This window comes from Puma concolor, chromosome E1 (genome assembly GCF_028749965.1).
Source record: "Puma concolor isolate L17-30 chromosome E1, mPumCon1.1.hap2, whole genome shotgun sequence".
NCBI classification, from domain to species: domain Eukaryota; kingdom Metazoa; phylum Chordata; class Mammalia; order Carnivora; family Felidae; genus Puma; species Puma concolor.
Window position 1 is genome coordinate 19,397,268 of NC_141680.1, and position 13,684 is coordinate 19,410,951.

The window sequence follows — 13,684 nt, forward strand, 5'->3', positions numbered from 1 at the left end:
CACTTTTTAGAAGGGCTGAGAGGTTGGCTTTGCAGCTCAAGGCTCTAGTGTGTCGTTTTTCTTAGAGCCAGGAGAATCACTCTTCATCAGTAGCCCCTCCTGCCCTTACCTTCTCCTATTCCCAACAAAAGAGGTCAAGGCCACAAGGACTGGATGGCTCATTCGGCGATTCATTCATTTTTCTGTTCAGCAAACACTCAGCGCCCACATAATGGGGACCCAACCCACGACTAGACATGGCAGTGGGGTGGGGGCAATGCAGAGGTGACTAAGACCTAGGACACTGCTCCAGCCCACTGTCCCTGGTACTAGACAAACATCCAACTAACTAGACTGCAAGAGAAATGTGGTGCAGCCAGGGAGGAGGCTGGGAGAGCTAACCCTGCCTGAGGGATGGGGAATGCTCCCCGGAGGCGTGGTCCCTGTATCGGTCTTGAAGGAAGGGGCAGAGGTGGGAGGAGAACAAGGGAGAGGGTATGTCAGGAAGGGGGGCAGGTTGCACAGAGGCAGGGAGAGGAGTTTGGTTCGACTAGGTCAGGTGCAGAGCCCTGGGGAGTGGGAAGACAGGAGGCAGGGGGGCACTGTGGAGGCTGGCTGGGAGCCCCTACCAAAGCCGAGGGGTAAATGGTGCTGTCTTTGTCTTGGGAAGGTCGGCCATCACCGTGTTCCCCCAGCGGAGTGATGGGAAGCATGACTTCCGGATCTGGAACGCTCAGCTCATCCGGTATGCTGGCTACCAGATGCCTGATGGCACCATCCTGGGGGACCCTGCCAGCGTGGAGTTCACCCAGGTACGGGATCCAGCCTTGGTGGCCGACAGAGTGGAGCCAGAGGGGCCGAGGGGTCTGGGTGTGTAGACTCACCGGGCCTGTCTTGCCCCCAGCTGTGCATCGACCTGGGCTGGAAGCCCAAGTACGGCCGCTTTGATGTGGTGCCTCTGGTCCTGCAGGCTGATGGCGGAGACCCTGAGCTCTTTGAAATCCCGCCTGACCTCGTGCTCGAGGTGCCCATGGAACATCCCAAGTAAGCAGGGTGTATGTTATGGGTGCTGAGGGTGTATGTTAACATGTATGCTCCATTCTTTTCCTTAGGGAGATCCCAATCCTCAGACCCCCCTCCCACTCCCCTAAAGCCCAGCCAGCAGCAGCTGGTGTCCAGAAGGGCTGGCTTTCAAGTCATGCCTTGTCAATGCTTGTGAAGCAACCATGGACTTGGGTCTTGGGCCTCAGATTTATGAGGATATGTTGATAACGAGGGAGAAGCAGAGGCTTAGACGGATGGGGCCCTAAGAACTTGGGAAGCAGTGACCTTGGGAGAGGGACCCCCAAAAGGCTCTAATATCCTCACACCGAGCAGCCCAGGCCTCTTGCTTCCTGCCAACTCTCTTAGCTGGCCCTCATCTAACTGTGGTGAAAGTATAGGGCTATGGTGGCTCCTGGAGCAGTCCCGGCTCTGGGCAGCTCTCATAATCACAAAATACCTCCATATATTTGGGACTCACTGTGTGGCAGGCATTGAGCTATATACTCTTCTTTTTGTCTCTTGAATATACTGAAGTCAATCCCACCTCAGGGCCTTTGCATTTGCTGTTCCCTCTGCCTGACATGCCTTTTCCTCAGAAAGTTAAAGGATTCATTTCTTCTTGACAATGAGATATTTCCAGAATGTCACCCCCTCTGAGAAGCCTATCGTGAACACTCTATCAAGAGCAGATACCCTCACCCCCCATCTACCACATCACCTTCCTTTTGTTTTTCTGTTTATTTGTCTGTTTACTTGTGTATCATCTAGAGTCTAGACTGTAGTCTGTAAGCTCTTTGAGAATGGGGATCTTGCCTTTCTTGTTCAGCCGTAGACCCCTAACACCTGGAAGGGTGCCTGGTACATGGTAGGTGTTCAATTATAAATATTTCTGCAATAAATGAATTTCCAAATGAGTGATAATGTTATCTTCACAGTAATCCCATGAATGGGATGCTGTTGTCTCTATTTTACTGGTGGGGTTACTGAGGCTCGGAGAGGCTAAATAACACCCCAAGGTCACACAGCTGGTAAGCAGTAAGGCAGAACCTGAACCTGGGCTTTCTGACACTAGAGTCTTTAACTGCTATGTTATGTTGGGCTCTCAGTGTTTAGCACGGTGCCTGTCACACACGTGTTGCTTCAATATATGTTTGCGTGAACGGATGAGTAAATGAATGCTTAATTAATGACTCATACTTCCTGTGCCCAGTTCACCTCTCCAGGTTGCATAAACTCAGAGAAAAACACTTGGAAAGGAGTTTTCTTAGTTGAGTCTTTCTCTGAAGGCTTTTTTGTGTGCTGGTGGGGGTGGTGGTGAGGATGGGCAGAAGCACAGGCCTCAGTTCTCACTGGCTCTGCCTCCCTGCCAGGTATGAGTGGTTCCGTGAACTGGAGCTAAAGTGGTATGCCCTGCCTGCCGTGGCCAACATGCTGCTCGAGGTGGGTGGCCTGGAGTTCCCAGGGTGCCCCTTCAACGGCTGGTACATGGGCACGGAGATCGGGGTCCGGGACTTCTGTGACGTTCAGCGCTACAACATCCTGGAGGTAATGAGGCCCGTCCGGCGGGGCCAACCGTGGACGTGGGCTTGTGCAGGAGGAGTCCCGGGCACCAGTTCACCCTATCGCTCTGCCTCCGCAGGAAGTGGGCAGAAGGATGGGCCTGGAAACGCACAAGCTGGCCTCACTCTGGAAGGACCGGGCTGTCATTGAGATCAACGTCGCCGTGCTGCACAGTTTCCAGGTATGTCGTGTTTTGTGGGTCTGGAGACTTTCTGATTAGGTCGTCTCCGGTCATCTTATGCTTGGCTCTCCCCTTGACAGCATTGTCCATTTCCTCACGCCTCAAACAAGTAGCGAGCACCCGGTCTGTGCCAGGCGCTGTGGTAGGTGCTGGGGGTGCACAGACCTATAAGCCCTCCTACTCGCTCTCGCGCTTCTCGTGTAAACTGAGTGCTTCCAGCAACAGGCAGCTCCTTACCTTTCAAGACCTGTCGGTCCTTGTCAATTTCAGGGCTTGAGCACTGAATCCTGTTCCCTGTCAGTTGCTCAAGGACTTTGCTCCTGAAAACTGACCCCCTTCTTCTGTATCACTGGTGTCTTCCTGTCTGCTGGATCATTTTCAGCAATGACCAACAGGCTATAGTGGTTCCCGTCTCAGAGAAATAACTGACCAGCTAGCCGAATAAGTCCCCCAGCTACCACCTTGTTTTCTTGCTTTCCTGTGTAGCCAAACCACTATAAGGTCTCGCTATACCTCCTCATCCTCTAGCCACTCCAGTGAGGCTTGCATCCTCTGCCACTCTTCTGGTCCCTCTGGAATTCTTGCTGTTTTCCAAACTTCACCAAGACGGTTCCTATCTCAGGGCCTTTGCACTTGCTTTCCCCTCTGCTTAGAATACTCCTCCCACAAATCATCCCATGACTGGGTCCTTCCCTTCATCCACGTGTCTATTCACTTCCTTGGAGTAGCCCTTCCTGACCATGCCGTGTAGATGGCACCCTTCCCACACCTCCATCTTGTCCCTCTCTCTTCTTCTTTTACCTCTGTCTTTATTTTTCTTCAGAATTCTTATTAGCTCCTGACGTGACAGAGTACATCTACTTCTTGCCTTTCTGTTGGGGCTGGGCATTGCCTCTCTTGTTCATTGCTCTACCTGTAGAGTCTAGAAGAGTGGCCATGGCAGATACTGAAAAAACTATGAACTTGAGTGAGTAAACGAGAGCCCACGTCCCCATGGGCAGGCGCTGCTCTTGCTTCCCTATACTGAGTGAATATACCCACCCCTTGGGCCCATGCACAGGTCAGTTCTCATGTGGGACTGAGCCCTCTGGTCTGTCTGCTGCTCTTACTCATATGATCACTCTCCTTCCTTTTGGGAAGGAGGCAGGGGATGTGTGGATATTTTACTTTAGAGGCTGAAACCATCTCCACAAAGCTGGCAGATACCCTGGGGACAGATCATTAGGAAGATGCTCATTCATTCATTCAGCCAAGTACTTTGAGCCTTTTGCATCAATCAGGCACTGGGCTTGGCCCAGGATGTGAGTGGTGAACAAAATAGGCAAAAACCTTTTCCTGGTGGAGTGGGAAGGGGAGTTGACATTAAACAAACATCCAGTAAATATTTAGAATCACACTGTTTCCCAGGGCTGGTCACCCCAAGGGCAGGTCAAGCTTGTGCTTGATTGTTCTGAGGGTTGTGGGTGGGCGGGGGTTCAGAGGCGGAACAGGAAGAGCACCACCCCCCCAGGGCTGGCCCAGCTCAGAAGGACCCCGCTGGCCATGGACCACACATCCTGACTCCTGGGGGCTCTGCGCACCAGGCCTGATACTGCAGGATGCAGATACGTCCCAGAGAATCTGCCGATCCTCAACTGTCTCCCGACCATGCTGACCACGTCCCCCCCCACTGCTTGAGAGTCTCCAGGACTTCCTTGTCACCCTCCTTCAGGATAAACTTCCTCATCTGTACACCGGGGATAAATAATAGGTCCTCCCTCACTGGGTTATTGTGAGAATTAAATGAAAATGCATGCAAAACATTTAGCTGTGCTGCCTGGCCCATAGTGAACACTCAGTAAGTATTTGTTTTATTGTTGCTGTTATTTATTATTATCGTTGTCAGCTTCTCAGCTCAAAAGTGTCCTGGCACCCAGGAGCTGCTTGTACATGTGTAAGATTTTAGAAGGCCTGTTGCGTCCTCCATCAGGAGGCTCCTTCCTCTTGTGCTTCTGGCCTTGACTCAGGCAGTGTCCTCCTCCAGGAATGCCCATCCATCGCCCAACTTGTGCCTGTCTCTCAAGACTTGTCTACTCTTAGATGCAGTCTCTGGAGTCCCCTATTTCTCCTCCAGGCCTCTGTCTGGGCTACCCCCCTCTGCCCTCCAGCAGCACCTGTCTTCACCTCCCTTGTACCTTGTATCAGACCACATGAAAATGGCCTCCCCTCCTTAGAGCATAATCTAATGCAGAAAAGGGGCCACGTTCTCACCTCTGTAATGCCAGTGCTTTATGCAGTGCCTGGCATTAATAGATAAAGATAGATAGAAATAATAATAGCAGCTAACATTTATTGCACACATTCTGTGCTTTACTTATGTTAACTTTTTTTTAGAGTTTTTAAATTATTTATTTGTTTATATTTATTTACTTAGAGTGTGAGCAGGGGAGAGGAGCAGAGGGGGAGAGAGAGAGAGGGAGGGAGGGAGAGAATCTTAAGCAGGCTCCACACTCAGCTTGCAGCCCAATGCAGGGCTCGATTGCATGACCCTGGGGTCATGACCTGAGCTGAAATCAAGAGTCAGGCTCAACCAACTGAGCCACCCAAGTGCCCCTACTTGTGTTAACTTATTGCCTCCTTTCAGCAATGTTACAATGTAGAAACTGTTATCAACCCCATTTTACATTTGAGGAAACTGAGGCTTAGTGAGGTTCAGGAACTAATAGCTCAAGGTCACATGGCTAATAAGAGGCCAAAGTTTGAATCATGACATTAAACAAATGTCTCCTGACTGAGTTGCCCCAGACATTGAGGGGTGTGGCTGCCTTTGTTGGATCATTCCAGGAAGGCTCAGACCCCCTTGGCTTCTAACTTTAGGATGTGGGACATTGTGCTGACTTGTCTTCCATATGCTGCCGTTTCCCCAACACTTAGTTCTCTTCAGAGATGTCTAGTTCCTTCTTGGCTGAGAGAGCCCCATCCTCAGGGAAGTGACTCCTGGAACTCTCAGTACTAACAAGTGGCAAAAAGACACTATGGTTGGATTTGTCCACATCCAGAGGGAGCCATTTGTGGGGAGTTTGGGGAGACTTGTAGGCGTGGCCTGAGAAGCTGACTCTGTCCCTAGAGGGCCAAGGGGGGGGGGCCCACCATGTGACCTCTGGGCCGACTATGACTGTGGTGATTTCTGGGGCTCCTTTGGAGGCTCTGAAAGTGCCTTCCATTTGGGTATTTACTTTCAGCAGCGAGGAGGTGGCCAGGAGGAACTGTTGTCACATTTTACTGACCTTGGGAGCCCCGCTGACAGACCATGCTCCCGAGTCCCCCTTCCCTTGCCTCAACCCCCCCTCTTTGCCTCCTCCTACTTCAGAAGCAAAACGTGACCATCATGGACCACCACTCGGCTGCGGAGTCCTTCATGAAGTACATGCAGAACGAGTACCGGTCCCGAGGGGGCTGTCCTGCCGACTGGATTTGGCTGGTGCCCCCGATTTCTGGCAGCATCACTCCCGTGTTCCACCAGGAGATGTTAAACTATGTCCTGTCCCCTTTCTTCTACTACCAGGTGAGGGAGGGCCTTCCTCCCCTCTCTGTCTTGGGAGCTCAGGGGTGGAGAATGTGTGTGTGTGTGTAGGTGTGCATGCGTGTGTGTACACGTATGCATGCACGTTCACGCTCACTCACACAGGACACATGGGGCAGGGTCGGGGACACAGGGGCCTATTTGTAATGCTTGTCAGGATGCTGAACAGCAATCGTCCATTTCCGCAGGGAGTGGGACTTAAGGAAATACCTTTTATTTCACCTTCAGGGGTCCAGCGCTCTGATGGGGCTTAAGCTTGAGGGTGACCGCCATTGCCGCCACCTCAACCAGTCACATCCCATAAGGGTGAAGAGTTTGGCTCGAGGGTCAGACACACCTGTGGGCGACTCTGCCACTTCCTAGCGGCATGGCCGTGGGTGGGTCATTTCACCCATGGGAGCCCTGATGTTCTTGTTGTGTGGATCCCGTGAGCTGGTCTCTGCCCAGCCCAGAATGCATTCCATAACCATCCCCTATTGAAACCCGTTCACTTTTTGTCATAAAGGGCTTCGGCTAGATTCGGGGAGGAGCCTCCTTACTTTAAGATGCCAGGTAGGGGGACTGACTGCCGGGGACAGTGTGTGCCTGTCGTCATAGTGCCTTATTTCACTCAAAGCTGTCCGGTTTGGACTATACATCACATGGTCTGCCTAGTGGCACTAAAAACGAAAGAGAAGTGGGGCCTCTTCCTCCTGGGGGGACACTAATGGAGAATAAAATCAACTGGCCACCCGGTATGCGCAAGTTCCAAGCTGGACCCTGGAGCCGCAACTCTGAGGGAGACAGAGCCCCAGCCCTCCCTGCCGGGGCACCCGGGGACCCCCACCTCACAAAGCGCACAGAGGGTCCTCTGGCTCCCTCGCATCCCCAAGCCCCGGCCGAGCCAGGGCCCACCTTGCCCTCACAGGTGCCTTCTTTTCTGCAGGTGGAGGCCTGGAAAACCCACATCTGGCAGGATGAGAAGCGGAGACCCCGGAGAAGAAAGATTCCGTTCAAAGTCTTGGTTCAGTAAGTGGGAGCGGCCAGCGCTGGCGTCTCACCTGCAGCCCTTTCTTCTAGCCAGCCTGCCCTTCTAGGCCTTGAAGGGCGGGGAACAAAGAGAAACGATGGTCTTTGTGGAGTTGGGCTCGCAGAGGTCCAGACGCCCGTGGGGACCGCCTGCCACCATCGTCCCAACCTTCCCTGTCCTCTGTTTTCCCACGGGGCTGAGTCATGGGTTGAGTGGGTGAGGGGAGGAGAAGGGCCGGGAGTCAAGGTCGATACCTGGTAAGAAACATGAGTTCTTTTCCCACAAACTGCCACCCTTTAGACACTGTCCCTCTTCCATTCTCTGTGACCCGTGCGTTCCTCTGGAAGGGTGAGTCAGCACAGTGTCTGTCTGTCTGTCTACACAGAGCTGTGCTCTTCGCCTCCATGCTGATGCGCAAGACCATGGCGTCCCGAGTGAGAGCCACAATCCTCTTTGCGACGGAGACAGGAAAGTCAGAAACACTGGCCCGGGACCTAGGGGCCTTGTTCAGCTGTGCCTTCAACCCCAAGGTGAGCAACTCAGAGGGACGCATGCCTCCTTCTCTGCCTGTGTGCAGACAAGTTGGTAAAAGTTAAAACGGTTACTCTGCTCCTGAATGTCCCAGAGCCTTGGGGGTGCTGATGCACATTGTAAATCTGTGATAGGACAGATTGGTGTCCAAGGGCTCCCAAACTTACACAGCAAATAGAATTTTCATGGTGTTCCAGGGAACACAGTTTGAGAAACACTTTCCTAATGCAAGTGTCAAAATCCACAAGCTGCTGTAGATGAACTTTAGTCACTCAACACCTTCACTACGGGCTGTAGTGCTCAAGGCGAGGGGGCAAAGGATGAATAAGATGCAGACGAATGAAACAACCCCACAGGGGGACTCCCTCATTCCCTCAGTGTTGGAGTTCATCCTTCATTGGAAGCCTCCTGCGTCAGGTGGGCTGGGCCCCGGGTAGAACAGCAAGGCTGTGACACATTTCACCTGAGATTCGCTGAAGTGTTGGCCGTGGGGCTTGAGCGGGGGGAGGAGGATGGGGAGCGATGTGTTCGCGCAGGTTTATTCGACGGCCATTCGTGAAGCATTCCCCTCCTCTGTGCCGCGCCTGTGCTGGGCATGGGAGGGGTAGGGGGACAGGTGACGCAGGGGGCTCCTGGGAGGGGGGAAGGGAGGCACAGGGCTTCCGGGGATGGCGCGGAAGGCCGCAGCCCGGGAACCGAGGGCTCATGTCCACCCTTGGTGCCGCGCAGATTCTCTGCATGGACCAGTACGAGCTGAGCAACCTGGAGGAAGAGCAGCTACTACTGGTGGTGACCAGCACGTTTGGGAACGGAGACTCCCCCGGCAACGGAGAGGTGGGTGGCCCAGGTCCCGGTGGTCTGGGGCGGGGGGGGCGGGGTAGGGTCCGAGAGGGACAGGGAAAGGATCTGGGAGATTCAGCATGTCCTAAGGAGGGCACTTGGAAGTGAGCGCTTGGATCCCTGTGGGCTGCCCGAGTGCCAGCCATTTGGCTGCCTCCTTTATAATTGTCACCATATGTATGTGACGCCTTTCCTGTGACATGATCTATACTTTTAAGTAAATTGACCCACCTTTTTAAACTCAAAAATTCATGCTAATTTTTTAAAATGTTTATTTACTTATTTTTGAGAGAGAGAGAGAGAGAGAGAGAAAACACAGGGGAGGCGCAGAGAGAGAGACAGACATACGTACAGAATCTGAAGCGGGCTCCAAGCTCTGAGCCGTCAGCACAGAGCCCGCTGCGGGGCTTAAACTCATGAACCGTGAGATCGTGACCTGAGCTGAAATCAGACGCCCAACCTATTGGGCCACCCTGACGCCCCTCAAAAATTCATGTTTAAAGGAAACTTTATATCACTCCCACGAATGGAAGGCCAACCAAAAGTAAACCCAATGAAAGCCAAACAAAGTTCTTTAACTGGGTACTGTTGCCTGACCGTGGCTTGTTTTGTTTTTTAAAATGAGTAGTAGGCAAAGATTAGAGGTCTTCGGGCTCTCATAGCCCCAAGCGAAGACACTCCCTGGTTTTCATAAAGATAAGAATAGTAACTGAAACAGGAATAATTTTTTAAAATTTACAGAAAAGAGTACTTTCTTACCATGTGATTTGACGCCATTGCTGCTGGGTCACATTCTGCCTAAAATAATCTTCAGTCCCTTGGAAATCAGGGTAATCTTAGAGAGAATGGGACCGGTTGTCATTATTACCAGGTTCCAAAAAGGAAGAGAGGCTCGTGCCCCATGAGGAGACCCTCTGGAGATGCCGTGCTGTAAGGGAGGTCCTCCTCTACCAGAGCTGGATGGGGCTGGGCTGTTCTAGGTCCCCCACCAAGGGTCAAGCCCACATGAGTTGCTAAGACTGAACTTGTCCCTGAGCCCCAGCCAGCTGGCTCCACACTTTCGTTTGTGGATCTTGAACCACATGTGGCCAGATGTGGCCAGTACTTATACTAATCTCATCCTGAGAAGTCTGTGGTTCTTTCTCTTTCTAGAAACTGAAAAAATCCCTCTTCATGCTGAAAGAGCTTACCAACAAGTTCAGGTAAGGCTTTCCCCACCCACTTGTCCAAGCCCTACCTTATGAACCTAGAGTCTGGGTGCCAGGGAGGAAACTGGTTGTGTGTAAGGGGGTCTTCTCCAAGATATCCAGGCACAGAGAGATCCTTGTCCTCAGCATATGTCGAGGGTCAAGTCAGGGAAACCAAGTCCCTCTCATAGGTCTGCCTCTCATAGGTCCCTCAAGCGTGGGATTGGTCACAGGAGTTGGTGACAAGGCTTGGGAGCTACGGAGGACCAGAAGGGGGCATGCGCTGGCCGGTCCTGTGCCCAGCTGCGGGGGGAGTGTCTGAAGCTGGCCTTACGGGGCCACTAATGCTACGTGATGCTTGTGTGGCTGGGCTCACCCCAGTCTCCACGTGTGTGTCCTCCTCGGGCAGGTATGCCGTGTTCGGCCTCGGCTCCAGCATGTACCCTCAGTTCTGTGCCTTTGCTCATGACATCGACCAGAAGCTGTCCCATCTGGGGGCCTCTCAGCTTGCCCCAACAGGGGAAGGGGACGAGCTCAGTGGACAGGAGGAAGCCTTCCGCAGCTGGGCCGTGCAAACCTTCAAGGTCAGTTCTTAGCTGGAGCTGCCCCCCGGCCCGGACAGGGATGCCACAGCCCACTCATGTCCAGGACACCTCACGCCGGCCATCCTGGATGGCGTGACTCCTGCCTGGTCCTATAGGCATAGTCCTAGGTGTGGCCTGAAGGCTCAGGTCACTGCTGCTTTCCCTCTACCCCTCAGAACTCCACTTTAAGCATGTGCCCCCAGATGGGGGAAGGTGGCTGAGACACCCCCCTGCCCTTAGAGAGCTTCGGTTTAAGATCTTTCCCCCTCTAATTATTCAGGTCACCTCTTGACGACTTTGTCTTGTTTCCGTCTCCCAGCCACAGAGAGCCTGGGGACAGGGACCATGTGGTTGAGTCCTCTGGACCTGTGTCAGAATCTCAGTAGGGCTTTGCTGCCTGTGGCCGCACCCCCCCCCCCCAATTTTAGAGAACTCCACATATGAACAGTGTTTCACCCAGCGGTGGCGCTTAGAGCACCTGGTTCCCAGGCCCACGCCGCCTCCACGTGACCCCACACCAGGAACATGGGGGTAATCAAATCTCATGGTGTGGGCATGAGGATAATATGAAAACAATAGCGACGACGTGCCAAGCCTGGCTGCCTCTTCGAGTGCACACAGCAGCCCAGTCAGATCCGTGTACTTAGTAATTATTGGAAGCACTTAACTGATCTGTAAGGACCTACAAAATGGTGGCCCCGATGGTGGTGACGATGTCGAAGAGGAGGACCATGATGATGGTCTGCCCCATCTTCTTCCAGGCAGCCTGTGAGACGTTCGATGTGCGAGGCAAGCACCGCGTTCAGATCCCCAAGCTCTACACCTCCAATGTGACCTGGGACCCGCACCACTACAGGCTCGTGCGGGACTCACAGCCTCTGGACCTCAACAAAGGTACCTGCTGGGCTTGCGGCCCTTCCTGCTGGGATGGCGGTCTCTGACGCCGGAGTCTGTGCTCGAGGAGACCACTAGGACCCTCTGAACGGAGGCAGCCAGCCTAGGGGTTCCAGGCCTCTCCCTCTTGTTGCAGCCGAGAGCCTGCTGGGGTGCAGCACTGGAGAGCTTGCTTCATCTCTGAGGAAGCCTATTCCAGGAGGAAGCCCTGGGAGGGTGACAGAAAGGGGAGCCAGCGCCAACTGAGGGCCTCCTGTGTGCCAGGCACTGTGCTGGGCTTCTCACCCACGCCACTCTAAGCGACCCTGACACTATCTTGTAAGAAGGGCACAAAGACCAGGGCTCCTGGCTGGCTCAGTTGGTAGGGCATCTGATGCTTGATCTCTGGGTTGTGAGTTCGAGCCCCATGTTAGGTGTGGAGGGGACTTAAAAAACAAAATACGACGGGCACAAAGACACTGAAGTTTGGGGAGGTGAAGCAAGTTGCTAGCATGTGGCCAGGCTGGGATTTGAGCCCCAGCTGTCCAGTTCTGACAGCAGCCAAGTATTATAAACCACATCTTGTAGAAGCAGTCCCAGGCTGCCGTCTGTGAACTCTTGATGGTGCCTTCTTGACGCTGTGCCTCCGTGATTCCTCTTTTCTTGTACCATGAGTACAGTAGCCCTGTAGGTTCCTGCATGTTTAGGACACCCCTGGCTTCAGCTATGCTCTCCTGCAGATACCAGGCTATGGGGATGGCCTAGAAATCCCCACCTTTGGGCACCTCATGCATTTCCCAGCGCTTAGCAGCACAGCTACCCTCTGTCAAACCAAGGGTCTTTCTTTATTTGTGATTCAGAAACAGCAGGGAAAAAGAAAGGACAGAAAACCCCCCTGCCATCACAGCGGGACAACCCAAGGGTAGTGTCCAGGGATAACTGACTCAAATACATGGAGGCTGCCCCCACCAACACTTAAGAGACACTTTGCCATTTTTTCCTCTCTGTCCCCCACAGCCCTCGGCAGTATGCACGCCAAGAACGTGTTCACCATGAGGCTCAAATCACAGCGGAATCTCCAGAGTGCGAAATCCAGGTAAGGGAGACTGCAGGCCTGCTTGAGTGATGACCCACAAATTTAATTTAATGAAGGGAACACCAGAGCAAGTCAGTCTTTGAAAGGAGAGAAGTGTCCACTGGTAATAGCAACGATGACTTTGTCAGGACCAGCTTGACCGGTAACGCCTGTGACCTCCATCACCTCTAGGTCTGGTATCCATTAACCATGGGCCAGTTTCCCAGCTTGACAACTAGGCACCTGCTCTACCAACCTGTCCTTTGTCACTAAACCCTTTCACCAAAGGTGGAGGGCAAGAGAAACTCAAACCATTTGGCTCTTTCTTAAGAACTTTCAGGAAAACTTTTGGCAGGGAAGGACATTTCCCTGCCAGGAGAAATGAGTATTCTGGACTCCCTGTAGGTTGTCTGTGCTGTCCTCCCTCCCCCTCCCCATTCATTAGGAAAACTAGGCTTTGTTCCGAGAAGAACCAGATTTGTGCCGGGGACAAGAAGGATTTTTTTCCTAATGCTGACTATCTCCTAAGGGGATGCTTTCTTTAGGCGGAGGGTGTGGTCAAGCCTGTGTGGCTCAGGACCGTCATGTGGGGAGGGTGCAGCCCACCCTCTCCCCACAGAGAAGCCCCAGGCCCTCCTGAGCACCGCAGCCTCAGGGGCTGTGGGTGACCCATGCTCATGGAACTGGGCAGGAAAATGAAAGGGCACATTTCCTAGGGAAGCTGGCCCGGCCATCAGGACCTCTGGAGGAAATCCTGGTGGCGTCACCAGAGGCTTCTCTTCCCCCTTTCCAGCCGCACCACCCTCCTGGTGGAGCTCTCCTGTGAGGACAGCCACCGGCTGAGCTACCTGCCTGGAGAGCACCTCGGGGTTTTCCCAGGCAACCAGCTGGCTCTGGTAAAAGGCATCTTGGAGCGAGTGGTGGACGGCCCTGCGCCCCACCAACCGGTGCACCTGGAGACCCTCAGCGAGAGCGGTGAGCCGTCTGCACGGTGGCCCCAGCATCCCCCCGGCAACCTCCCCGACTCTGCTGGTGGGCCGGTCCCACGCCTGCGCTGTGGGCAGTTAGCCCTGTCCTCCCTGCTGAGTGGCTGGGCCGCCCAAGCCCATACTCGTGCAGCTTTGCCAATGGAAGGGACGCTTCTTTGGGACTATCTGTCCAACCCCAGAGACTGGGGAGTCTTTTTCCCTTTGTTCTTTTGCTCACCCAGCCACTTTTTTTGTTCATGATGGATTCATTTATTTTTCCATTGAAATTTC

The 13,684-nt window shown here is 53.4% G+C and overlaps 1 protein-coding gene across 2 annotated transcripts in view; it reads left to right on the forward strand.

Annotated features, from left to right (window-relative positions):
* NOS2 (nitric oxide synthase 2) overlaps positions 1–13,684 on the forward strand; it is a 70,021-nt gene that overhangs the window by 47,956 nt on the left and 8,381 nt on the right. For both annotated transcript variants that reach the window (XM_086686533.1, XM_086686534.1), the window contains 13 exons: positions 650–791; positions 884–1,023; positions 2,394–2,568; positions 2,663–2,764; positions 6,114–6,308; positions 7,252–7,334; positions 7,721–7,865; positions 8,596–8,700; positions 9,859–9,908; positions 10,303–10,477; positions 11,239–11,371; positions 12,368–12,446; positions 13,219–13,400. In XM_086686533.1, the coding sequence (XP_086542659.1) occupies positions 650–791; positions 884–1,023; positions 2,394–2,568; positions 2,663–2,764; positions 6,114–6,308; positions 7,252–7,334; positions 7,721–7,865; positions 8,596–8,700; positions 9,859–9,908; positions 10,303–10,477; positions 11,239–11,371; positions 12,368–12,446; positions 13,219–13,400 (1,706 nt within the window). The remainder of the gene's footprint in view (positions 1–649; positions 792–883; positions 1,024–2,393; positions 2,569–2,662; positions 2,765–6,113; positions 6,309–7,251; positions 7,335–7,720; positions 7,866–8,595; positions 8,701–9,858; positions 9,909–10,302; positions 10,478–11,238; positions 11,372–12,367; positions 12,447–13,218; positions 13,401–13,684) is intronic.